The sequence below is a fragment of the Eumetopias jubatus genome, unplaced genomic scaffold (genome assembly GCF_037043125.1).
Source record: "Eumetopias jubatus isolate StellerSeaLion01/CBP00866 unplaced genomic scaffold, mEumJub1_p1.0 scaffold_7, whole genome shotgun sequence".
In the NCBI taxonomy this organism is placed as follows: domain Eukaryota; kingdom Metazoa; phylum Chordata; class Mammalia; order Carnivora; family Otariidae; genus Eumetopias; species Eumetopias jubatus.
The window spans coordinates 113,012,153-113,036,798 of NW_028274813.1; the positions used below are offsets into that span (position 1 = coordinate 113,012,153).

The 24,646-nt window shown below is 59.4% G+C and overlaps 1 protein-coding gene across 1 annotated transcript; it reads left to right on the forward strand.

Moving 5' to 3' along the window:
• The first annotated feature begins 3,924 nt into the window (after positions 1-3,924).
• LOXL1 (lysyl oxidase like 1) lies at positions 3,925-24,395 on the forward strand. The gene is made up of 6 exons (XM_028100318.1): positions 3,925-5,062; positions 18,377-18,485; positions 21,341-21,478; positions 21,929-22,085; positions 22,568-22,663; positions 24,276-24,395. Exons 1-6 carry the CDS (start codon positions 3,925-3,927, stop codon positions 24,393-24,395), a joined length of 1,758 nt encoding a protein of 585 aa, XP_027956119.1.
• Positions 24,396-24,646: the final 251 nt, after the last annotated feature.

The following is a 24,646-nucleotide window of genomic DNA, read 5'->3' on the forward strand; positions in this document are numbered from 1 at the left end:
CCTTCCCTCCCCCCCATCCGTCCCTTGAGAAGGTCCTGACCTCCCCTCCCCCACTTCCGGACTTCTCCAGAGTTCCAGCCCTGAAGAGAGACACTCCAAACCAAAGGGCCGCAGTCCCCTCCAGGGCCCCTCCCTTGACTTGGCTCTGGGGACCAAAGCCCCCCTGCCTCCCCAACCATTGCGCCAGATGTCCCTGCCGGGAGGGGACAGCATGGGCCTCAGCTGGCAGTGGTCACTTGGTGGTCCTCTCCCTGCAGAGCCAGCAAATTCTGTGCCAGCTCACCAGGCCTCCTCATTCAGCACTTCCTTCAGCCCCCTTTCCAGAAGCACTGCCGGGGTACACAGTTCAAGGCTGGCTGGGCTGGAGCTTCCATTCCCAATTCAACACAAATCCCATCAATGCCCTTTCCTCAGATGCCCACCCAGGTGCCAGGGCTTGGGTTCAGCAGCCAGTGATCACGGGGAGGAGGGGGAGACCCAGGTCAGCCGCACGGGAGCCTGCCTCATCCCTACCACCTCCCCCCCTCACCATTGCAGAAACATTCAGACCCCCAGTGGGCCTCCTGGTCCTTCCCTCTGCAAAGCAGTGAGGAGTCCCACACTCAGTCCCTCCTCCGCTCCCCAAACCCTCTGCTGGTCAGGCCTGATGCTTCCTCACTCCTGCATGGATTTTCCAGAACCTGGAGTTCCATCACAGGGTCACGGGACATGAACTGCTCCATGAGAGCCCCAGCAACAGAGCAGCCCAGCTCAGATCCCAGCACACAGTAGGTCTTAACAAAGTCACGCACTATCAGCAAGCTTTCAACCCCAGATCGCTGGCCCTCCGAGGTCCCTTGAGCCTGGTTCCTGGTGCCAGGAACTGGCAACAAGCCTCAACCATATGGCTAGATCTTGAAAATGTGGGTGTGAATCCCAGCCTGTAAGGACAAGGCGAGAGAGGGGCCCCCACACCACCCCTCGTGTCCAGACAGCTCAGGCCCAGCCCAACCTGGTGACTCAAGGGCCTCACTTGAGCCAAGCTCTGCACCCTCTGCAGCCTGGCCAGGTCTCTCTCAGATCGCCACTCTGAAGGTTTCAGTCAGAGGATGCCAGGACACCTCCAGCTACCAAGGCAAGGCCTGGCCCTGTGTCTGCAGAGGGGGAGCCAAGTAGGCTCCCCTGGGCTCACAGACCTGCAGGAGGTGCAGACAGGAAGGGAGAAGGAAGTTGAGGGAGGGAGTGAAGAGGAGGAAAGAAGGGGGTGGTGCTCGGGGGGGCCCCCTGCACAAGGCTCCCCCTGGACTAGGAAGGATGCTGGAGACAGATCCAAACAGGAAAGGGACAGAGAAAATGGGGTTCAGAGGAGTACCCGTGGGTGAGGAGCCCCACCTCCTCCCACCGGTGCCGCCCGAGGAGGGAAGATAGTGGCCACATGCCTGGCACTATGCCGGGCACTTTTCATTATCTTCCCATTTCATCCTCCCAAATTTACCACGAGAAATGTATTATCAGCCCCAAGACGCAGATGAAGACCAAAGCTCTGAGAGCGCACCAGGCTTCCCCAGGGAATGGCTGAGGGCCAGGCCAGGCCCCTGGCGGGGTCAGCCTCGGGACCCCGGTTCTATGGATGGCGGGCGCCACAGCTCTGGCCCAGGGAACCTATGCAGAGGCGCAAACTCTGAGCAGAGCAGAGCTTACTCAGAGCCTAACAGGAAGCTTGGCTCCTCTGACTCACTCTGATCCGACCTTATTAAGAAAAAAGGAAAGAGGAGCAGGAACCAGGCCTGGGTAGGGTTTCACGCCAAGAGGTGGCTCTGAGGCCAAGGCCAGCTGAGCAGGGTAGCCTGTGCCCCGATCCCCCCACAGCCCCAGAGCCCTGAGGCAGCCCCTGCCCTCGCCTGGCTCTAGAAGACGGCTCCCGCCTTCTCCACTCTCAGCCACTGGGGCTCCCCTACCTGGTGCCCAGCCTCTGTCCTTCCCCCATCTTTCCTCCTCCCTTACCCTCCTGACGGGGGGGGGGGGGGGGGCACCCTGAGGCCTGTTTCCACTTCTCCTCCTCCACTCCTGGCGTTGCTGCCCATCTGGCTGGCGGGAGGGCCCTACAGGACCCCAGGGATTCCAAGCAGCTGGGGCCAGCACTGCAGGGGGCAGGCAGGAGGCAGGGGAGGCTTAACCCTCCAGGTCCCGGCCCTCCGGCCCTCTGGCCCTCCCCCTCCGTGAGCCTGACTCTGCATCTAGCTTGATGGGGGGGTGGGGGTGGGGGAGACAAACCGGTCACTCCTTGCAGGAGTCCTGCCTGGAGTCTGAAACCTAACCACACGTGGGGCAGCTGAGGGGCCCGTGTTGAATGGTTGCCGGCTGGATTATGAGGGTGGACAGTCACCTGAATCAAGCCTCATCCTGAGGCACAGTGCAGTGGGTGAACAAATGCTGGCTGGCAGGGGTGAGGGCCGGGGCTCCAGGGTCCCCGAAGAACGTCCACACTAGTTGTCTTCTCCTAGGTGGGCTCCAGGAGTTTCCAAAGTAGAGGGGAATCTGCAGGGGCCAAACTAAGGGCAAGTTCTTTCTACTTAGTGTATAAGCACGGGAAGGAAATTTCTACCCTCCAGTTCACAAGCAAGGTGGGAGAAGGCAGCCCAGGGGAGGCATTCAGAGGGTGACTTCTTAGATGCCAAGGTGTTCGCACTTCTGCCAGCCCTCCCCTTCCTCAGAGAGGACAGAGAAACTCCCAAAGCACTCTTGGGGACCATCTGGTCTAATCCTCCACTGATCAGATGTGGCAACTGGATCAGAGTGGAGCAGGGGCTTGCCCAAGATCACCCAGTGACTTAATCACGGCACCAGGACGAGGCCTAGCTCTTCTGAATGCCCCTTTCTGCTGTTCCGTGTGGACAGCACTTGAGCCTCCTATGCCATATTAAAGACAGCCCCTGGGTTGCATTTTACCCACGGGCATACTCAGGTTATTGCCAGGCTACAGTGATTCAAGAGACGCAGAGCAGAAACCTCCGCGATGTGATGCATAAGAAGCTGACCTCTCCCATGATGATTTCCTAAGTTCTATTCAGCACAAGGGCATAACCCCATTCTACAGATTTGGGAGAGTAAGGCCAAGAGGTGTGCCAAGAGGGGCAAAAGCTGAAGTTCCAGCCCCTTTGTACTCAGGCCTAAGGAACTGAGGTGCCCCTGGGGTCCAGAATTAGGTTCAGCATCTCCCCCAAGGAGGCCCACCAACAAGAAGGGTGTCTCTTGGCACTGGCTCTGCAGAAGGGGAGCTCAGGGGGTCCTGGGGAGAGGCTGGGGCTCATCCAAGCCCAGAGAAGCCAGTAAGGTGAGACCAGGGGTGCTGGGTCCAAAGCTGAAATGGCCATAGGGGTGCTGACACCCCAGCCGTGTTCTGCCTGCACCCCCAGAGGCCCCCTTCTACTCCCTGCTTCATTCCCTTCCTCAGAGGCAGGTCTGCGGCTTGGCTGGAAGCTCCAGGGATTGAGGGAGCACAGCAGCTGTGGGACAGACAACATAGCTAAAACCCGGCGGGCCATAGGGCCCCGCGGAGGAGGCCCCAGCAGGCGGACCAGGCTGCCCGAAACCTCCCAACGCTCCCAGCCTGTTGCTTATTCATTCAGAGTGGGAAAGCGCCAGCCCAGCGGCCAGCCAGTACCGGGCTGGCCATGTAAGGCCCCCAGGCAGTCCTGCCTGTCCGGTGCCCTGCAGAGAGCCTCTTGCAGCCCTGGGCACCGCCCCTGCCCTGCCCTGACCCCTTGGCCTCGAAATGCTGTCATCGGAGGAGCAGTCCCGCTCGGGACAAGGCCAGCATGGACAAAGCTAGAGCTGGGGCAGGCAAGGAGCCGTCCTGTCCTCGAGGCCGTGGGAAGAGAAGCACGCACAGGAGTACACTCCTGAGAGCCTCTCGGTGCACCAGGCCTCTGCAGAGGGGCCACCATGGCTCTAGCCCGAGCTGGCTGGCAGCTGGGGGCCCTGGTGTGGGGCGCCTGCCTCTGCGTCCTGGTGCACGGGCAGGAGGCGCGGCCGGGGCAAGGCTCGGACCCGGGGCGCTGGCGGCAGCTGATTCAGTGGGAGAACAACGGGCAGGTGTACAGCCTGCTCAACTCGGGCTCAGAGTACGTGCCGGCCGGGCCGCAGCGCACCGACAGTAGCTCCCGGGTGCTGCTGGCCAGCGCTCCCCAGGCCCCGCGGCGGCGCAGCCCAGGAGGCCTCCGGCGTCGGCAGGCCCCGTCGCTGCCCCTGCCCGGGCGCGTCGGCTCGGACACCGTGCGTGGCCAGGCGCGGCACCCGTTCGGCTTCGGCCAGGTGCCCGACAACTGGCGCGAGGTGGCCGTCGGGGACAGCACAGGCATGGCCCGGGTCCGCACCTCCGTCTCCCAGCAACGACACGGGGGCTCCGCCTCCTCGGTCTCGGCCTCGGCCTTCGCCACCACCTACCGCCAGCCGCCCTCCTTCCCGCAGCAGTTCCCCTACCCTCAGGCGCCCTTTGTCAGCCAGTACGAGACCTACGACCCCGCGTCGCGGACCTACGACCAGGGCTACGTGTACTACCGCGGCGGCGGCGGTGGCGCGGGGGCGGCGGCCGTGGCCTCGGCCGGGGTCGTCTACCCCTTCCAGCCGCGGGCGCGCTACGAGGAGTACGGCGGCGGCGAGGAGCAGCCCGAGTACCCGCCGCAGACCTTCTACCCGGCCCCGGAGAGGCCCTACGCGCCGCCGCCGCCGCCGCAGCCCGCCGACGGCCTGGACCGCCGCTACTCGCACAGCCTGTACCACGAGGGCACCGCCGGCTTCGAGCAGGCCTACCCGGAGCCGGGCCCCGACGCGCCGCCCGCCAGCGGCAGCACCTACGCCGCCGACCCCCGCCTCGGCTGGTACCCGCCCTACGCCAACGTGCCGCCCGAGGCCTACGTCCCGCCGCGGGCCGTGGAGCCGCAGCCCCCCTTCCGCGTGCTGGAGCCGCCCTACCTGCCCGTGCGCAGCTCCGACGCGCCCCCGCCAGGTGGGGAGCGCGGCGGCGCGCAGCAGGGCCGCCTCAGCGTGGGCAGCGTGTACCGGCCCAACCAGAATGGCCGCGGTGAGTACCGTCCCGAGCCCCGTCGGCCGCCCTCCCGCTCGCGGTCACGGCCACGGCCGTCCGTGGGCCTCCCCCGAGCTAAGTGAGGAATCCCCCCCGCCACCCGCCTCGACAGCCACCGTGCGTCCCACCTCCCAGCCTCCCCAGGTCCACGCACCGTTGGTGGCAGGATTTGGCCAGGCAGGCCTGGGCTCTGACCCTGGCTGGAGGGGTCAGGGAGGGAGGGACTGGCTGGGCTTGGCGAGGAGGCACCTTCCAAACCTGGTTTGGGTCATCTGGGGACAAAGGGAAGGAGAGCTTCTTCCTGCCTCTCCCTCATTTCAACAGGGCGAGTCTTCCACCCCTGGAGATGCCCCTATGCTGGCCTCACAGGGTGAAGCAGGGAGCATCAGCATCAGAAACTTGGGTCTTCAGGGTCAGAAAGGCCTTAGGGGATGCCCGTGGAGGTGTGGCACTGATTTTGATTTTTAAAAGTACTGCCTCAAATACTACTTCTGGCTATTGAGTTTTCTTGTGCCCAGGCCAGTGCCTCGCTCATTTCATTCAGCTCACTGTGGTGCTGGCCCTGGGGGAGAGCCCCAGGAGGGAGCTGTAGACAGCCCTCCCTCTGGCATTTTCTGGGGGGAGGGGGGCCCGTGAAGATATGACCCGGTCTTGGGAAGGCCCAAGCCATCTGTACATGAGAACACAACGAAGGGGCAGCTTTTCCTTCTTGAGATGGACAGCTCCACACATGCTGTTAGCAGACGGGCTACTGTGGTGAGAGCCCACTGGGGGACTGGCCAAGGCTAGAGGGCTATCAGCCCACCCTCTGCTATCCTAGAATTCCCCTTTCTGCCTCTGTATCTGCAAGTCCAAAGTCAGCTGCCATCACGGTTTTCTGTTCAGTCCCTCCAGGATGCAGTCAGTGCTCCCCACCAAGGTTGCCTGGCCAGGCTCGCCAGGTGAGGGCTGAGGCCCGCAGGGCCCGGGGCAAAAGCACAACAGCCCCAGACTTTGCTTCTCTGCCCCTGTCAGCTCAGGGACTGCTGCCTTGTCTCCAGCCACACCGACCTGAGTGAGAGGCTGCTGTGGGGGGTAGGGGGCGGGGGGAGGGTTTCTGTCTCCCTCAGGGCTGCTGGAGTCCAAGGCTAGGGGAGAGGAGTGTCCCCACTGGTAGCATCCACTGCCTCACATCCACAGCAGAGCATTCAAGTTGGGTGCTGAATCCCACTTGGAGAACCTGCAAGGGCCTCGGGACAGGAGCTGGATGGGGGGCCCTTCTGTGATGTGATGAAGGATGCGTCCTCCTGCCCACTGTGGCCTCACCCACATCGGGTCCTCACTGAGACTTGCTACATCCTGGCAGCAGGGTGCTCTAAGCTGGGCATCATCTGCTCCTAGAGCTCCTTGGAGGAGAGGGCTTCCCACCTTACAGGGTGCTAAGCTTTCGTGGTGGCTTTCTGAAGATCCACGACCTCAGAGTGGGACTCCTCCGGAAGTGCCCCACTTCTGGGCATGGGAGAAATCGGAGGCCTCCACCGCCACAGCACTCCCGGCAGAGCTAGGCCTGGGACTCAGCATCTGTGTGCCAAGCCAGTGGGTTTTCTAGGGCCCCTCTTTGGCCTGACAGTTCCTGAAGTTCCGAGGCAACCAGCCAGGGCAAGGCCATGTGTGGAGCAGCGGTACTTGGTGCTTATCAGAGTCTCTTGTCTTGCCCCTGAGCCCCACAGTTCATTTGGGGTTAAAAGTGTGCTGGTAAGCATCACATCCAGCCCCCGCTCTGGGGGAGGCATGGCAAAGGGGACGCATCCGTGCTGTGATTGGGCAGGCATTAGAGTCATGAGCTAGGGGATCCCCGATGAGGGGCGTCCGCGGTCAGGGGCTAGGGGTTCAGGGAGGACTTCCCAGAGGAGGAGGTACCTGGGCATTGCTGCAAGTGATGGCCATCGGCCCCCTCCAGGTGCTCCTTCCCCTAGTCATGGCGGGGGGGATTGGTGTGGGGATGGGAGGGAGTGTGGGGGCACAGGCTAGTTTGGGGCTCACAGAGAGACCAGGGAAGGAGCAATACCTTCTCCCCCATCATTGACTCCCCCTTCCCACCGTGCTAGGCCCAGACCATGGAAAATCCCAGTTAGGAGAAGGCCAAGCCTTGTGCTTGAGATCAGACCCCCAGGCCTGGTGTGGGAGTCCAGGGCAGATTCTCTGGGACTGACCTCATTCCTCCTGGCCACACACCCAGGGGTCTGAGGCTGGGTGCTGGCAGCCTGTGTGTGTGTGTGGGCGTGGATGTGTCCTCACAACACCAAACACATGTGCGCTCCGCCCATGTCCCTCCATGTTTGGGCACTTTCCAAGCGTCTGTCCAGAGCCCGGTTTATTCCTCTGGCGCCTGCACCCTCTTCCCTCCCACCCGGGGCTGGGGCTGCCCAGACCTCCTGCAATCCATTGTCTCCAACTCTGCAACTTGTAACTGGAGAGAAGACCAGGAAACAGAGGCCCAGAGAGGGGCACATACTTTGCCTGGCTCTCAGCAAATCCATGCAGACGCCTGGAGGGGGGCCGGCGGCTTCCCAGGCCTCGCCGTGTCCCCTGCACGGCGCCTCTCCCTCCACCATGGCCAGGCCCTCCCTTCCCGGCCTCCTATCCCTGCTCCTGCCCACCCCCACCCCACCCCCCTCGCCAGCTTCAGCTTTTCTGAGCTGGTGGTCTTTGGACCAACTAAGGTGACTCCAGGTCTCTGAAGACAACAGCTCTTCCCCCAGGGCTCCCCCTTCCAGCCCCGGCCGGCTTCACCGGCCCTGGCAACCCCGTGGAAGCAACACAGAGCAGCCTCCCTGGCCAATCTCCCGGGCCGTCGCTTATGGCTGCGCCAGCTTTGTCTGGCACGGTCCTCCACCCCCGTCCTCACATGGCCAATCAGAGCCCAGGAGGAAGCTCTGGCTGCCTCCTCCCTGGTCCCCTGCTCCCAGCCTTTCCCTGGCCAATCCCTCTACACGTGGGGCAGATAAAGCCCTGGAGTGCTGAGCATATTATTCTCCTCCTCAAGAACGTGCTGTGGTTCCCGAAGGCTTTCAGGACAAAATAAATGCCTTAGCCTACCAATCCAAAAGCAGAGGCACCTCCTTCCTTTCCTTCTCCCTGCTTCACACACCCACAGCCTCCTGGGAACCGGGCTGCCCCGGCCTGGAAGTCTCACCTCCTTGTACACCCAGAGGTGTTCCTAGCGTACTCCCCTCTCCATCTAGCCTCCCGCACTCAAGAAGCCAGACAGGACCCCTTCATCCCTGAGAGCCATCCTGGCTCCCTGCCCCCATCCCTATGCCTAGGCCAACCCCCCACCCTTGCCTCCCCTTCTCCAGGTCACGTCCCTACCTCCACAGAGCTTGGAGTAGATGCAGGCAAGGACAGAAGCTGGCCTCTACCCAAAAAGCATCTAGAGTTCGAGCCCTAAGGAGGGGATGATAATAACCCGGCCATCTGCTGAAGAGCACCCGCTGAGCAGGGTGGCTGAAATGTGCAATGTCACTCACCCTCACAGCCTCCTGGAGAGGTGGGGGTGGTACTCTCTGGCACAGTTGAGAAAGCAGAGATCTAGGGAGGCCTCCCAGCTGGCACGGCCGAGCCAGAACTCAGACCAAGCCTGTCATCTCTGCATTGCACCCAGGTGACCCTAGGAAGACCCACACTCCACCTGCGAGCCAGGTGGGGCAGGCCGAGCAGCTCAGCCTCCTCCAGCAGCTCTCTGGGCCTCAGTTTCCCCAGCTGCAACCAGGGGAGGGAGAATGACACTAGCATTTGTGGGCACTTTACGCATCACCGCCCTTAATTTTTGTAGCACCTCCACAAGCCTGGTACCGTTCTTCGTCCCATCTCATAGATAAGGCGACAGGCTTGTCTGCTGATGTTCACACAGCCTCTTAGTCGTGAAACCAGGTTGTGAGTCTGTATCAACCCCCATCCTGGGTTCTTAACCACCAGACATAATTTTGTTTAACTTGATGTATTCTTGCCTCTCCTGCACACCTCATTTATTCACTCCTTCAGATATTTGCCTGTCCACTATGTTCCAGACACTGGTTGTGACAGACTGAGTCAGGACAGCAGATCTGCAAGGTTCTGGAAGCAGAGTCCCTTCCTGGTGTGGTGTTTGCGAAGACTTGCCATTCTCACTCCAGACTCCAGAACGCTTATGTCACAAGCACTTACATCGTGCTTTCTCAGTGTCTTCTACTCTTCCTGGAGCTTTATGATTAGAGTCCGTTAATCCTCAGGGCAACCCTAGGTGTTATTTACCTTCCCCATTTAGCAGATGAGCAAACTGAGGCTCAGAGGGTAAGTGGCTTGTCCAGGGTCACATCACTGGTGACTGGCAGAGCCAGAATCACAGCTCAGCCTTCCTTTCTCCTTCCCTGAGGTCGTCTTGGGAGCTCCTTCGGAAAGAAATGGAGTGTTCAGGCCGAGGAAGCTGTCGTGAGGGGTCAGAAGAGCTGTGGAGACAGAGGGACCTGGGTCCTCTTCCTCCTCCCCCATTCGGCGAAGGTCACTAGTGTCAGAACGAACAAGTTGTGTCCTGAGCAGCCTCATCTTAGGCAGACTTCCTGTCTCCTCTGTTATCATCCAGTGGCAAGGCCACATCCTCTCTCACCTGGTCTCAAGCTGGACCATCCCTGCAAAAAGAGACAGCTCCTATTTTAAATAACAATCATAGAAGCTGCTATTTCTCAAACACTGACTGTGCGCCAGTCACAAAGCTAAGCACTGGATTTTCATTTTCTCATTTAGTGGCCCCAGCAACCCCGGGAGGTAGAGAGTATCATCACCCCTGTGGTGCAGACCAGGAGCACGAGGCTAGAGAAGCTCAGTGACTCATCTGAGGTCTCAGGACATCGGCGGCCAGGCTGGGAGCCCGGCCGCCCCTCTGCCCTGCTGGACGGCCCAAGCCTCTCCACTCCTGCCCCTCAGGGAAGGCTATCTCCTTGTCTCTCTCAGGTCTAAAACCCTGGAAAACCCAAATTTGGACTTCTGTCTTGAGTTCGCAGGCCCATAGGCCTTGGGGTGGTAGCAGAGCAGGGTGGGGGATCATTAGGGCCTTAGGAGTGTGTCGCCTCCTCCCTTCTCTCCTAACCCCAGGGGTCCCCAGCTCAATGTCCTCTCAGCTGTGAAGGCTTGCACGCGCGCGTGCGTGCACACACACACGCACTCTCACACACTCACACTGTGGGTAGTCCCGGCCTGAGTCCACCCCACTCCTGTCCAAGCCAAGAACACATGGAAAACTCCCCAGGGCAGTGCTGGAATGGCAAGAGAGGAAGGGGTGGGGGGGAGGGGAGGAGGCGGGTGGTCCGCCCAGGCAGCCCACACCTGCTTCCAATTCCCGTGCCGGGCATTCCTGCGGGGCAGCAGTCGGCTTGGAGGCCGGAAAGAGAGGCTGGATCTGGTCCCCTCCCCTGCTCTGACCTAACAGCCTCTTCGCCACAGGCAGCTGGACCCGGAGGGCCTTTCTGTATGGATTCAGAATTACAGGGCCGGGGTTGGGCCTGGGTCCCTCTCCCCCTTGCTGACAAGCTCTCAGCAACCAGGCATTTCAGCGTCACCCGGAAATGGGCTGGTGTCAGAACATCAGAGCAGGAAGGGACTCAGGTGGGGAAGGCAAGGTCCCAGAGGCCTTTGCCATCAAAGCCTCAGGAGACAAGCCCCCCTTCCTCCTGCTTATAGACTGACGGCAACCATGGGTCGTCCAACCCCAAAGCTAATCCTTTTTCAAAAGAAAGGACTTTTGGAATCAGTCCCAGCCTTTGCTTGATAATGCAGTCTGCTCAGGCAGACAGATGCCACCAGCCCCTGCAGCTGTTTGCCCCTGTGCTCCCAGGGCCCACAGGTGCCAGCCCCGAGCTGTGCACAGAGAAGTTAGGGGTGCGCCAGACCCAGGCCTGTCCTCACCGAGGTCTCAGCCCGCTGGCCAGAAACCAGGCCACAGGATGCAGGTGCCCAAGCCCACCACCCTCTCATGGGTCTCTCCTGCCCCCACCTGCTGTGCGCTGACACCTGGGCCCACAGCTGGGCAGCAGGCAAAGGGCAGTCCCCCCCCCCACCCCCCAGGGCTCTCCTCTGAGGAGATTCATCCATTCAGGAACTATTACTGAGTGCCTTACTGCGTGCTGGGCCCAGTCTAGAGCTGAGTATTCCTTAGCGAAAAGAAAGACACAAAACCTTGCCTTTGTGGACATATTTTCCTGCATAAACATGATAAATAGGGAAATAATAGAATGTGGTAAGGATGTGGAATGTGGTGAGGGTGTGGTAATAGAATGTGGGAAAGTAGAAATAACTAAGATCTGGTGTGGGTGGGGAGGGGGGAGGAGCAGGTTGCAAAGGTGGTGAAGGTAGGCCTCCTGAAGGTGACATTTGAGCAGAGAGAAAGGAGGCAAATGAGTGATGCATGCAGCGATCAGGAAGAGCATTCCAGAAAGGGGAAACAGCCCGTGCAAAGGCCCCGAGGCAGGAATTCCCTGGGGGTTTCAAGTGTGCTCCGGTCTGTTTAGAGCAGAGCAGGATGGGAGTCAGGGGCGTGAGGGGAGGCTGGCCGGAGAAGCAGCAGGACCGTGGAGGCCCCTGGGAGCTGGGCTTTTACTTTCCCTGCATTAGAGAGCTACCGCAGGCTTTGAGCTGAGCAGTGACATTTAAACGGGGTCCCTGACCACTATGCTGGGATGTGCAGTGGGGAGGCAGGCAGGAGACTGAGGGGAGGCTGGTAGAGAGATGCAGTTAGGGGTGGTGGCACCAGGCAGGGCGCTAACATCAGAAGTGGTGTGAACTCAGATTCAGGATCTAGTCTGAAGATGAAGCTCATGGGATTTCCCGATGGGCTGGACGTGGGGTCAGGCATTAACACGAAGGTTTGTAGCCTATGCATCTGGAAGGATGAAGCTGCCATGAGCTGAGAAGGGAAGGCAGTGGGCTGAGCAGGTTTTGTAAGAAAGATGAAAGTTCGAGTCACTGTGAAGAGTCTGTGGGGCAGGGAGAGAGCCAGGGGACGGAAGCATCCACAAAGGCTTCTGGTGGTAGGGGCAGGGGGCACCCCTGCAGGCCTGCAAGGAAGTGGAGGGCACAAGGGGCAGCAGGGGCCTGTGTTCACAGCGGGGAAGAGTGTGAGAGAGTGCGGTGTGCAAAGAGGCAGTAGACCGGCTTGGCCAGAGGGGAAGGTAGCTGACCTCCCCAAAAGTTAACGTCAGCCTGCTCCCAGCTTGGCCCCAGCCTGCATCCTGGGCAGTCACTGAACTAAGCAAACACTCACAGGTCCCCTTCTTGGAGCTGGGCCCTGCCACACAGGGGGGTGAGGCGGTCACTGCCCCTGGAATGTCTTTACCCATTGAGAGAGGGAAGCAGATGTGTGTTGGTGGAGGGGTGGTCAGGACTGACAAGGTAGGCTTGGGGGCCTAAAGACTGTGAATCCCTGCAATGTCGTGTGTGTGTGTGTGTGTGTGTGTGTGTGTGTGTGTGTGTGTGTGTGCGCGCGCGCGCGCGCGCGCGCAGAATTCCAAGACAAGGCACCATGGCGTCAGAGGCCGGGGTGCGAGGGAGCTGCCTCCTGATCCTTAGGGCTATGCGATCTGGAAGGCTCCATTAAGACCAGACCACAGAAGGCCCAGAAGTCTGGGCCCGATTCTGTAGGTGGTGGGGAGCCCCTGCGGGTTCTGGGCCTGGCCTTATGGCTATCACAGCTCCTTTGCCTGGGCTGGGACTGCCCCTTCATGGCAGGACGTAGCGAATCCCGCAGCCCCCTTGCCAACCCGCTGGTCACACAGGTGCGGCTCCAGCAGGCCAGCCCAGACAATTTAATGTCCTGATTATGAGATGATGATTTCATAGGGCTCGGAGCAGCCAGCTCCCCGCCCCCCCGCCCCCAGGCCCTGCTGGCTCATCTTTATGCAAGGCCCAGCTCTGTGAGCTTGTGGCTTTCCCTACCTAAGGGCTCCTCTGGAGTCTGGCTGCTGAGCCCAAACATCCCGCCCCACACAGATCTCACAGCACGCTGACCGGTTCCTGCTGGACCTTGTTTATCCGCCAGCCCCGGGCTCAAGAGATTAGGGCGATTTTGCATTCCACTTTCCTTCATCTGCTTGTGAGCCGGAGGCCTGGGGAGGAAAGAGTTCAAAGGAGCCGAGGTTTATGGAACCCACAGAAAGGGGGAAGCCAAGAGGGAAACAGGTAAGGTGTGGGCAAATGACAGGAACGTAACCACAGGCCCTCTGCGCTGGGCGGCCTCCAGGAGCCGCTGAGCGGGAGGGACCAGAGTTCTTCTGAAGCAGGAAGGATTTAGGTCAGACAGTGGGAGAATTTCCTGGCTGCTAAAGTATTGTCTGTAGAGGTTGTAAGAGGACTTGGGCTCTTGCCCGAGGCTGGGGAAGAGACTGAAGAGCTCCTGAAAAGTATATTTATCTCCCAAGTGTTTTTGGAGCCCTCGAACTGCAGAACTGCCTACTGCTCACAGGCAGGTTAGTGAAGTCTCTCCATCATCCAGATGCGGAAACTGAGCCTAAGAAAAGGGAAGGGTTTATACACCAGGGGTTTGAAGGAAATGGCAAACTTCTAGAGTTTCTCCCAGAGAAGGCCCCAGCCAGGTCCTGCCAGGGAAGAGGGAGACAGGCCTCAGGTTCCCGCAGGCTGACATGTGGGCCAGCCTGGGGGCGGAGCATGGCAGGCTAGTCCTGTGAGCGCCTTATGAAGGGGCCTGGATCCCCCCCTCAGAGGAAGCTCCAGGGATGGAGCAGGAATGCAGAATGCAGAATGCAGAAGGTCCTTATCCTGGGCTCTGGGTCTTGCTTGCCCTGGAGGGTCTGACGGGGGCCCCCTCCAAGGCTGCCTGCAGAATGGCCTTGGGACCCGATTCACTTACACCCAGCCCCTCCCCAGCAGAGCAGCCTGGCTTCAGCCATCCCAAGGGCCTTTACTCCCCTCTGCCTCAGTGTCCCTCCAACCCTGGCCCAGACTGCAGCCTGAGTCCCTGTGGGCCCAAACCCCGTGGTCAGCACTTTGCTTCTGGGGAACAGTGCCCACAGGGCCCTGGCCCAGAGCTCTTCCAGGCCTTGAGTGGGATAGAGGATAGTCAGAGCTGGAGGAGTGGAGGCAGTGGGGCCTGAAGAGGGGGCATGCCCGCCCCAGTTCCCACAGAAAGTCTATACAGAGGAGGGTAAGCAGCAAGGCTCCTGTCTCCCTCCTGGGAGGGGAAGGCAGGATGCTGATGGTGACCAGGGACTCCTTGGGTGGCCTGAGCAAACCATGCACCTGGACTCTCCGTGGTTGGCCCCACCTTGGGGGCCCAACACAAGAAGACTGGCTGTATTAGCCATGGAGGGCGCACACTGTGGATTCCTATTTAGCCATGACAAATCATGAGCTAGGTAGACCTCAAAAGTTTGTATGTTGAAAAATCAAGAAATGGAATGAGATTCTAAGACAATATCACTTATATACTTCAAGAATGCATGCCTACCTCCAACACACTGCAGATTTTATACAGAGGCACAAATGTTCAAGGATATATCAGAGGGTCGGGTGATGATGATAGTCAAAAAAAAAAATGTTATTCCAAGAGAAGGGCCTTGCCCAGACCAGCGATAATGGTTAGTTTGCTCTGATGTGAGAATTATATTTAATTCGGTGTCTGCATTTAGACAAATGGGGGTCTCTGGGAGATGTTCTCATTGGAACCCACTTTATATAGAGTCTCCAGTGCCAGGTCCCAGGGTGGATGATTCCATATTTTCTGGATAAAAGATTCCAGCCCCTCCTCAAAATGACATCTCCACAACTGAGGCTTCTCCCTGCTGAGTAAGCCTTACCCTCTCTCAAGGATCTTCTGTACACTTCTTGGGGTGGGGGATGGGCACATGGTCCTGCTGTAGCTGCACTTCGGGCAACATGGGCCATCTTGCCTGGAGGGCCTGGTTGGACCCCCTAAGCCAGAAACAGCAAACCAATCCCCTAACCCTACATCCACAAGCCCCTGCTCACGCCTTTCCTCCCCTGCTTCTAACAACACAGGGTGCCCTCCAAGTCCCAGCCCCCTGGGGCTGAGAGCCCAAACCTGGGGGCCCACTGCTCATGGAAGCTAATGGAATACCTCATAGGAAAGCAGGCAGAGAAGGAGGCATTGTTCTAGCTGAGGGAGGGGCCTGCGGTGGCCAGGGACCTCTGCAGGGGGACTCCTCTGACAAAGGTAGGGGAATCCAGCCTGAACTCCAAGGCTACTCTCTTTTCCAGCAGCTTCCCCCAGTGTGACAGAGGTGGAGCATGGCCAGGGGGAGCCAGTTGGGAGAGACACAGGACCTCTGTGATGGCCAGAGATACAGAACAAAGAAAATAAAATAATGGTAGGAGAGATTCTACAGTGATTAGAAAGCAGAGTAATGGTTGCTTGGGGTGGTGGAGGAGGTAAGGGGGATTAATAGGAAGGAACAGGAGGGAACCTTCAGGGACGATGGAAACAATGCAGAGCTTGATAGTGGCCGAAGTCACACCGTTGCTCCATTTGTCAAAATTTGTTGAACTGTAAACGTTAAGTCTGCATTTCTGTGATTAGATTATACTTCCAAACAGCTCATTTTTATAAAAAGAGTAATAAGTGAAGTCCTGGGAGGGGGTGGGGAGCTTCTCCTAGGGCTGCCCCCACTCTACAACCATGGGCAAATTCATCGCCCTCTCTGAGCCTTGGTCCCTGCAGCACCTCCATGTGCCCTGGTGTCTTGCGGGGGACAGGGTGCAGAGCACCCTCAATCACTGGAACAGTAAAGCATTAAGCCACTAATCATTAAAGAAACTTGCCTGGCAGAGGCCAATGTGATGGGGCAAGCAGTCAGCCCCAAAGCATGGTGGATTGTCTGCTAATGGGGTGAGTGGGACCTAGTCCCTCCCCTCAGAGAGTGCAGAGTCTGGAGGGGAGTAGGCCCAGGTAAATACAACGAAATCTAATTATAGATCAAGACAGATCTAGTGGTGGGACAGACATACGTGCGGCCTGGAATGGCACTACCAGTCAGGGAGGACTTCCTGGAGCAGGAGTTACCTGTGAACCTGAGATTCCTCAACAGTAAGAGGAAGATGGTCATCTAGGGCCAGGGCCAGGGCTCAGATTGTGAGGAGCAGTTCTGAGGTGTCTGTCCGTAGTCTTCCTCCCGAATCCCCACATGTAGGTGCTGCAGATGCCCCTCTGCCATGGCTTTGGAACTTACAAAACAAAATAAAACCCACCCACTCAGTTACAATAAAAAGGATTCATGATGTCAAAGCAATTCCTCAAAAACTGTTTCAAGTACAGAGTTTTTAGTACATAGTCTGGGGACAAACAATGAGTTTGAGGTCCAGAGTTGTTGACAGTATCCAACCTCAGTGTATTTGGACTCAGTATAGGACCAGGGTTGGGGCTCAGTCATAGGCCAGGAGGGGGCACCAGCCCTCGCTGGCCCTCAATACCTCCGGCCTCTTACTCAGCTGGCTCTTCAAACTTCCCTGGACTGCAAAGCCAGCTCATGGAATGGCCTAGAGAGGAGCGGTCGGGCCAGAAAAGCTTTGAGGAGCCATCTGTGCCTTGTTTATTGAAACCGGGCCTGGGGTGGGGGTAGCAGGCCGTCTGGTGCCAAATACTGGGTCTCACGAGGCTTCAGGCCCAGCGAACCCACCCCCACATGTTGCTGCAGGAAAGGCACTTTGATGATGGGGAAGGGGACCACTCCTTATAGAGGCTTCCGGGTACCAGAGGGTGAGAAGCGGCTTGGCAGTGAGGTGGGCCCTTGCTTTGAGGGCCCAAGGATCCCCAGGGAAATGACTGCAGGCATTCCTGGAGCTTGAGTAATGGGACCTCTGCTGGCCAAGACGGCCCCCCTCAGCCAGGAGCCACCTCATCCTCACCCACCCTTGTGCTCCGAGCTTCCTCTTCATTCCGAGTAGGTGAGATCACACTGGCTGCCGGGACCAGACTCCCACGTGAGGCCCAGGCCCAGGGTGAGCCGGGCTGGGGTCTCGGAGCCCCAGAGATGGGTGTGTGAGGGTCTGCCTCACCTTCAGGACCCGAAAGCTGGCCAGAGGAGCTGGACTGCTGTCTGTATGCCTCAAGCCCCCGCACCTTACTTGCCCCCCAAGAGCAGAGGGCTTGGAAGAAACTCAAGAGCAACCTGTGACCTCATGTCCTCGCTTAACTGCCAGAATCCCGGGAGCCTGAGGGCAAGGGGACAGAGAGGCCCCAGGCTCACTCACCCTGAAGTCGGTGGCCAAGCTGGGGGAGAGCCCAGGGCTCTGGAGTCCCCTACCACCTCCCAGCCCACCCCATGTCCACCACTCCTGCACTCCCAGCAACCAGAGCAGATCCATTCCTTCTTTATTCCAATGCAGACGGGGTCTGGACATGCGAGTTTGGTGTCTGCTAATTCCTAATAACGCACGCTCCTCGGGACCGCCGCAGGCACGGAGGTGGGGGAAGTGCCGGATGGACAGGCCCCTGGCTCTAGTATGTCCCGGGAGCAAGTGATCACGGGGTCTGAGCAGACTCCAGACTTCCCCTGGGCCCTGCAGGGGAGGCAGCCAGGCCCCTCAAGTTGCAGGCCAGAGGATGCAGACAGGGGAGGGTGCGGTTAGGTCTGGGGGCCGATGGCAAGAAGAAAGGAATCCTGAGAAGGTCGGGCCGGGTGCCCAGGCCGAGAATCCTGCCCTGTCAGCAGCCCACTCTAGGGATGTGTTTTCCCGCTCACCCTTCCCTTCCTGCCCACCCCGTTTGCGCCACCCAACACTCACCTGGCTCTGCCCTTGGGCTTTCTGGGAGCCACTTGGGGCCAGAGCCCAGGGCTCTCCTGGTGGTTCAGGAAGAATGCTGGCTGCAGAGGGCATCTGGGGGCTGGTGTCCAGAGGCCTGGGGAACAAGGACATGGAGGGAGTGCCTCTGTCAGGAAATTGCTTGGTTCACTCCATCCTGCCTCCAGGCCCCTGTTCATGAGGCTTGCCCTGCCAAGTGTACCCTTTCCTGTTCTCTGGCTCACCAGACTCCATCCTGCCTCCCAGACCTCGCTCCTCTTCCAGCTCTTCCAGGGGGGCTCAGAGGCCCCCACAAGCACGGAGCTCCAGAAGGGAGCCCCCGTTCCCTGACCTCCCCGGCCCATACCTGAGCCCAGAGGGAATCGTTCCAATCACACCCCTGGCTCAGGTTAGGAAGCTTCTTGGAGGAGGCGACAGCCTGTGTAGAGGAAGGAGAATGGTAAAGGGCGGTTGGGGGTGGGGCCATCTCTGGGCATTAGCCGTGGCCAGCCTGACACCCCTCCTCCATCTCTCCCACTCCATCGCCAGGTCTGCCTGACTTGGTCCCGGACCCCAACTACGTGCAAGCCTCCACTTACGTGCAGAGAGCCCATCTGTACTCCCTGCGCTGTGCTGCGGAGGAGAAGTGTCTGGCCAGGTAAGGGGCCGAGGCTGAAGTGTGGAATGTGGGGACGGTCTCTGGGAGTCAGCCAGAGCCTGTGCTCATGCCAGCCAGGCTGCCCACGAGCCGAGTGACCCTGGTCAAGCCCCTGAACTTCTCAGGACCCTGACCTCCTCATCTGTGAGTCTCGCCTGCCCCCCGGGAGCCAGGAGGGGAAGGGGACAAGCGAGCATTTCTGTATAGGTCACAATACAAGGAACTTTACCATGGCACTGAATCTTCACACCAGCCCTGAAGGTATGTGTTTCTCCAGTCAGGCAGCTGAGGAGCAAAGAGGAGCTAGAACCTTCCCACTCTGAGCTGCCCCATGAGAAGGTGCTCTCACAAGGACACAGGGAAGTCCAGTGGGGGAATAGCCTTCAGGATAGAGGGCAGGAGTGCGGAACTGTCCCCACGGAGGACAGGTTGGCTCTCCAGCTGGGGCAGGGAGCACGGTGACAGGCCTCAGTCATGTGTGGCAGTGGGGAGAGAGGGCAAGGAGACCAGTTTGCAAGACTGCGGAATGGGAGCCCAGCCAGTTCTCCCTTATTCCTGGGTGATTCTGCCTCATGCAGAGCTTGCTTCTGAACGTACTAACCGTGAATATTCTGTTCAAATACATGCACTTCGGGGACATCTCCCTGTGCTGAAAGAATTAAAGATGACATCGTCCTGCCTCATCTATTGACATCCCTCTATGTTGGAGAGCACCTATTTTTTCTTAATTACTTGCTGCCTTGTGTTTGTTTTTGTTTTTGCATTTGAATTCTTTATTTACTTTTACTCTTCAGTATCTGGGAAGCCCTTTGGAATCTCAGCATTTTCCCAGTTACGGAACTGCCACCCCTCAGGGTAGCTCACGCACAAGGCATGATCTATCCATAACAAGATAAGGCACTTGCTCCAGAATGTAACTTTGCTCACTGCTTCCTTGGCCCAGAATGTCTTGCCTTTGATCGTGGGTAACCAAAACCACGGAAAGCGAGACCACGGATAAGGGGGTCCACTGTACCACTCAGTCGGCCTGCACATTAGGTCTGGTCTCGACAGTTGTCCCTGGGAAGAGAGCATCATGATCACGTTCCCGCTACAGTCCCTCCAGCAGGGAGCACGTCAGAGCCTCCATGGCTGCGTTTTGAGGAGTTTGGGTCAAAGCCAAATGATCGCCCCATCTTCACGGAGCATCCTGCGGGCCCAGACCCGAACTCCCAGATGGGCTGGGGAGCCGGCAGCCCGGTGTCTGTCCTGGTCCGCTGGATGACAGGACCCAGCCGCAGAGAGTGGGAGGAGAGCGGGTGGGAGCGGCACTTGGGCCGGAGCTGTCAGGGGAGGTGCGAGGAGGAAAGCCGGCCGGCAGCGGAGGCAGCGAGCCGCGGGGGCACAGACCTAGAGACCCAGCAGAACTGAAGCTGGGGCGGCAGGGGGCGCTCGAGATTATCTAAGTACAGGCCGCAGGGCGCTACCAGTGCACGGATGCCGCCGAACCCAGACCAGGAAGGGACTCGCTCCAAGTCGCAGCGCGGGTCTGCGGCCAAGCTGGGCCTCGAACCTAGGCCCTAATGGGTTCCCACGGTGTGCTGAGCTGAACAGAAGGGCAGGATTGAACTGAACAGAGGGAAGGCGGAGGTTTTGTTCCAACCCAGACACAGACGGATTCCAAGCCTCCGCCAGACAAGGCCAACGGCCTTACGTCCTGGCCGACAGAAGCTTGCACCGCCTGTTGTGCAGACATCCTCTCAGAGAGCGAGCTAATCCCTACAGCTGGCCGCCTCCTGCCTCTGGCTTCAGGACCCAGCCCCTCCTGAGTGCCAGGGAAGTGCCCCTGAGGCCGGCCAGGACAGCTGTCAGCAGTGCTCCGGGGAAGGGCGGAGCCTGCGCCGAGGATGCGCGGTGCGCGCGTGCCTGTGTGCGTGTGTGCGTGCGTGTGTGTGTGTGTGTGTGTGTGTCCCCTTGCTGCTGCCCCTCATTCCTCTCTCGCCCCCTTCTCTTCTCACAAAGCCTGTCGTGGTTGGGAATTAAGGGGCCAGCAAGTAAATTGTGAGCCGGTGGTCTGCAGCACACTCATGTTCCCCAAACAGAAAAGGGCAGGTCGTTGGCCCAGCAGCCACGCAGTCGGGGAAAGGTGGCCTGGTCACCCTGACCTAGCTCAGGGGGCCTATGGGATCAGGCTGGGCCCTAGGAGGTGCTGTTAGAGCTCACAGGCAGTCAAGATGCCTCTAAGTGCGGCAATCAAGGCAGACTTCCTGGAGGAGGGAACCTGAGTTCCCTCCTAGGAGGCCTAGGAGGCTGGGTGAGTTCTGGGTCACATGAACAGCATGAGCAACAGTATAGATTAGCAGGAGTGAAGTCTGCTGGAGAAACAGCGTTTGGAGCTGGAACCCCAGGATGTGTGGGGGAGCAGTAAGGCAGACAGGATCAGGAAAGTGAAATGGCTTTGACACGGAAGAGCCCAAGCCTGTACCTGAGACGTGACGTACTTTGGTCAACAATCAGGGCTCTGTCCACTTATTAGAATCTCCTGGATAGGGCCACTTTTAAAAAGCTCTCCAAAGATTTTGATATGCCCCCCCTCCCGGAGGCTGCCCCCAGCAAAGCCCCCTGCAGGTGTGATTGTCCTTGTCAGGCCTGATGCCACTTGAGAAAGACTTCCTTGGTAGTTGCCGGCCACGTGCTGGAAGCCAGAAAAGAGGGGACCGCCCAGCCCGTGTGTTCAGGAGAGTTGGGGAGAGGCCTGAGCCTCAGCCACAGGACGGGGAGACAGTAGACGGGATCTTCAGGGACAAGTCGGCCCATTCTGGGTGTGGGTGCCCCGGGACCCAGCCGCACGCCAGTCCCTCCACCTGCCCCTGCAGCACAGCCTACACCCCCGAGGCCACCGACTACGATGTGCGGGTGCTGCTACGCTTTCCCCAGCGCGTGAAGAACCAGGGCACCGCGGACTTCCTCCCGAACCGGCCACGGCACACGTGGGAGTGGCACAGCTGCCACCAGTGAGTGCCCCACCCCCCACGCCCCCACGCACCCCCCCAGCCCCCGCGGGCCGGGCCAGGGTGGGGGCTCCTCGGTGCCTGAGCTCCTCCTCCCAGTTAGTGCTCTGGGAGGAGGAGACGGTGCTGGTGGGAGGGCCTGCCATGGATCCACCCCCAGGGCAAGGGCTCTTTGGCAAAAGCTCGACTGGAAGAGGATCGGTCTTAAGGGACGGAAATGTCTAGAATACAGGGAATGGCCCGTGGGAGGCTAGTCCAGGTGGGAGCCCAACAAGGAAGTGAGGCGTCCCAAGGAGGTGCTCTCCCAGGGTGATCTGGCTAGGAGGGGAGCCCCAGAGACACGGCCCTGGGGGACACAGGGGACCAAGGATTGGTCGGGAGGCTGGACCGTCTCAGGAAGCCCAGGGGTGACTAGGCCCCCTTCTCTCTCCTCCTGCTGTCCTTCGACCCCAGACATTACCACAGCATGGATGAGTTCAGCCACTATGACCTGCTGGATGCAGCCACAGGCAAGAAGGTGGCTGAGGGCCACAAGGCCAGCTTCTGCCTGGAGGACAGCACCTGTGACTTCGGCAACCTCAAGCGCTACGCGTGCACCTCTCACACACAGGTCCGGCCGGGTGAGAGGGCCAGGGCGGGGACCCAGGAGTGCGGGCTCCTGGCTGCTCCACTCAGTGGGGGCACGGGTCTTCTCACCGGTCTGCAGGCCACCACGGGGTCCCTTCCTGCGCCGCTCCCAGGCTTGTCTGCCCCTAGAAAGAAAGGAACATTCCAACAAAGTCTAGATGGCATGGTGTCCCTTTGCCTGTTGGTCCACCCAAATCCACCTTCCTGTCAGTCTGTCCAGGCACCTGTAGAGTGTCTGTCTATCCTGCCTGTCTGTCTCTTCATCTGTTCCTCCATCCAGCTCTCCAGGCATCTCCCTCCTTCAGTCCCTCCCACCTGGCTGTTACGCCTGCCTATTTTCTGTCTGGTCCATCCACCCAGCGGGCTCTAGAAGGGAGGAAGGAGGGGCCCAGACTGCTGGAGTGGCACCGGGCGGCTCTGAGGAGCGCCCAGCACCCCAGCCTTTACTCCTGTCCCTTTTCCCAGGGCCTGAGCCCCGGCTGCTATGACACTTACAATGCGGACATCGACTGCCAGTGGATTGACATAACCGATGTGCAGCCCGGGAACTACATCCTCAAGGTGGGCCTCCTGGTCTGGGGTGCTGCCTCCTACCTGCCGCCCCTGCTGTGTCCCTGCCTCTGGGGTGCGCTTCGGCCTCAAGGGCATCCCCTCGTCCCCAGCTGCGGAGCCAGGGGCCATCACGTCCCGGCCATCACGCGGAGGTCTCCTCTGCCCGTTGGAGGGTCTTAGCCTCAAGCAGGCAGAGGCTCCCTTTCCATAAAGGCAACAAGGAACCTTGGGCTCAGGTGTGGTGATTCTAGACGAGGTTAGTGAGGTTGTCTTCCCTGGGGGACAGAGGACTTGGAGAGCTATGCGGTGGACCCCCTCTGCAGACAGGGGAGGCTTTGTGCCATCAGCAGGAGGACGCTGCCATGCTCTGAGAGGGACCCCGTGCAGGCCCCTGCAAAGGGACCTGCAAAGGGACCGGGACCCCCACAAAGCCAAGGGCTCCTGGGACCAAGAGTCCCTTCTGGCCTGAGCCCCTTCTCCAGTGTATGCTCGCTCCAGTGCCACTTCCCTTGGGGTGGGGTGGGGGCGAGTAGAAAAGCGTGTCAAGGACACACAGCCCAGTGTGGTACGTCCATGCAGGCTGCGCGGGGCCCGGGGCATCGTGGGGGAACCATTCTGCCCCTGGACCCACTGCTCTACACCCAAGAGCAGGAGACGGAGCAGTGAGCAGTGAATACCGGCTTGGGAGGCGCTCTGAGCCGCATGAACACCGCCTGCTGGGAAGGCTGCATTTGGAACACAGCAACCTGGGAGCCTCTGGTTACAGCCCCATCCCCAGCGCCTCCCAGCAGGCTTGGCGGCCCCTCTGCTCAGCCTCAGCCAGGGGCCAGGGTGTCAGGGGTCTTCTTCTCCTTCCTGCGTTCATCTACTCACCACATGTGTACAAAGGCCCTTCTGAGTTCCAGGCACTCGGATTCAAACCACATCAGTAATGCACACTTCCTGCCCTGGGGGAGTGTAAAGGATTTAAAAGTAACATGTTCCTAGATGTTCTGCAACTGTAAATCTGGGTGTAGCCTACCCCAGTGCAGCCAGTGAATCCAACATTCAGAAGACTTCCTTGTATCCCGACAGCTCTTCTGCAGACAAAAGGCACAGCTTATGCCTGGGCCATCCTCTTAGTGTGCGGCATCCCTGGGTCCAGGGCAGGAGATGCCACCTGGCAGCGGACAGCCCTTGCATGGGTCATCTCAATGGACATGTGTGGTCAAAGGGTGCCAGCCTTGGACTCGGGAGACCTGCTCGGCCCCTCATTCTCTGCTGTGTTCCCTGGGGCAGTGATTCAACCTCTCCCACCCTGTGCGCCCCACGCAGGGTCCCCCTGGCCTGGGCTCTGGCTCTGGGGCAGCTTCCCATCTTCCAATAAGAGTGACCTGGTGATGTTTTCTTCAACCACGAGCTCTCTCTTCTTCCCTCGCTCTGCATCTCTCCATGTCTCTGCGTCACTGGATCTCGGTCTCCGTAGCTCTTGGTCTCAAGTGGTCTTTCTCCATCTTCCTGTCTCCTCCTCTCTGTCCCCTCCATGTCTGTCTGTGTGCATCTGCACCACCTTCCCTGGTGACCAGGTGAAATGCAGCCCCCCGACCAGATCCTTTTTCCCTCTGTTCCCCTTCTTCCTCAGGTCCATGTGAACCCGAAGTACATTGTGTTGGAGTCGGACTTCACCAACAACGTGGTGAGATGCAACATCCACTACACAGGTCGCTATGTTTCTACAACAAACTGCAAAATTGTCCAGTAAGTGCTGCCCCAGCCCCTGTCCTCCCTGGGGAACAGGCGGGGGCCATGTGAACCACACAAGGTACCTGCGCTCTGGGTCACCTTCCTAGCCAAACATGGCTGCGCAGGAGGAGCCTTGTCCATGCCAACCCCGAGCTGAGTGCTCGTGGTGGGGCTCCAGCCGCGGGCTATTGATCTGGGGCCCGATTGTGCGGCTCCCTAAGCTCTCCCAAGGGGGAACCAACAGCAGGAAGCAGCATACTTGGGCGGGGG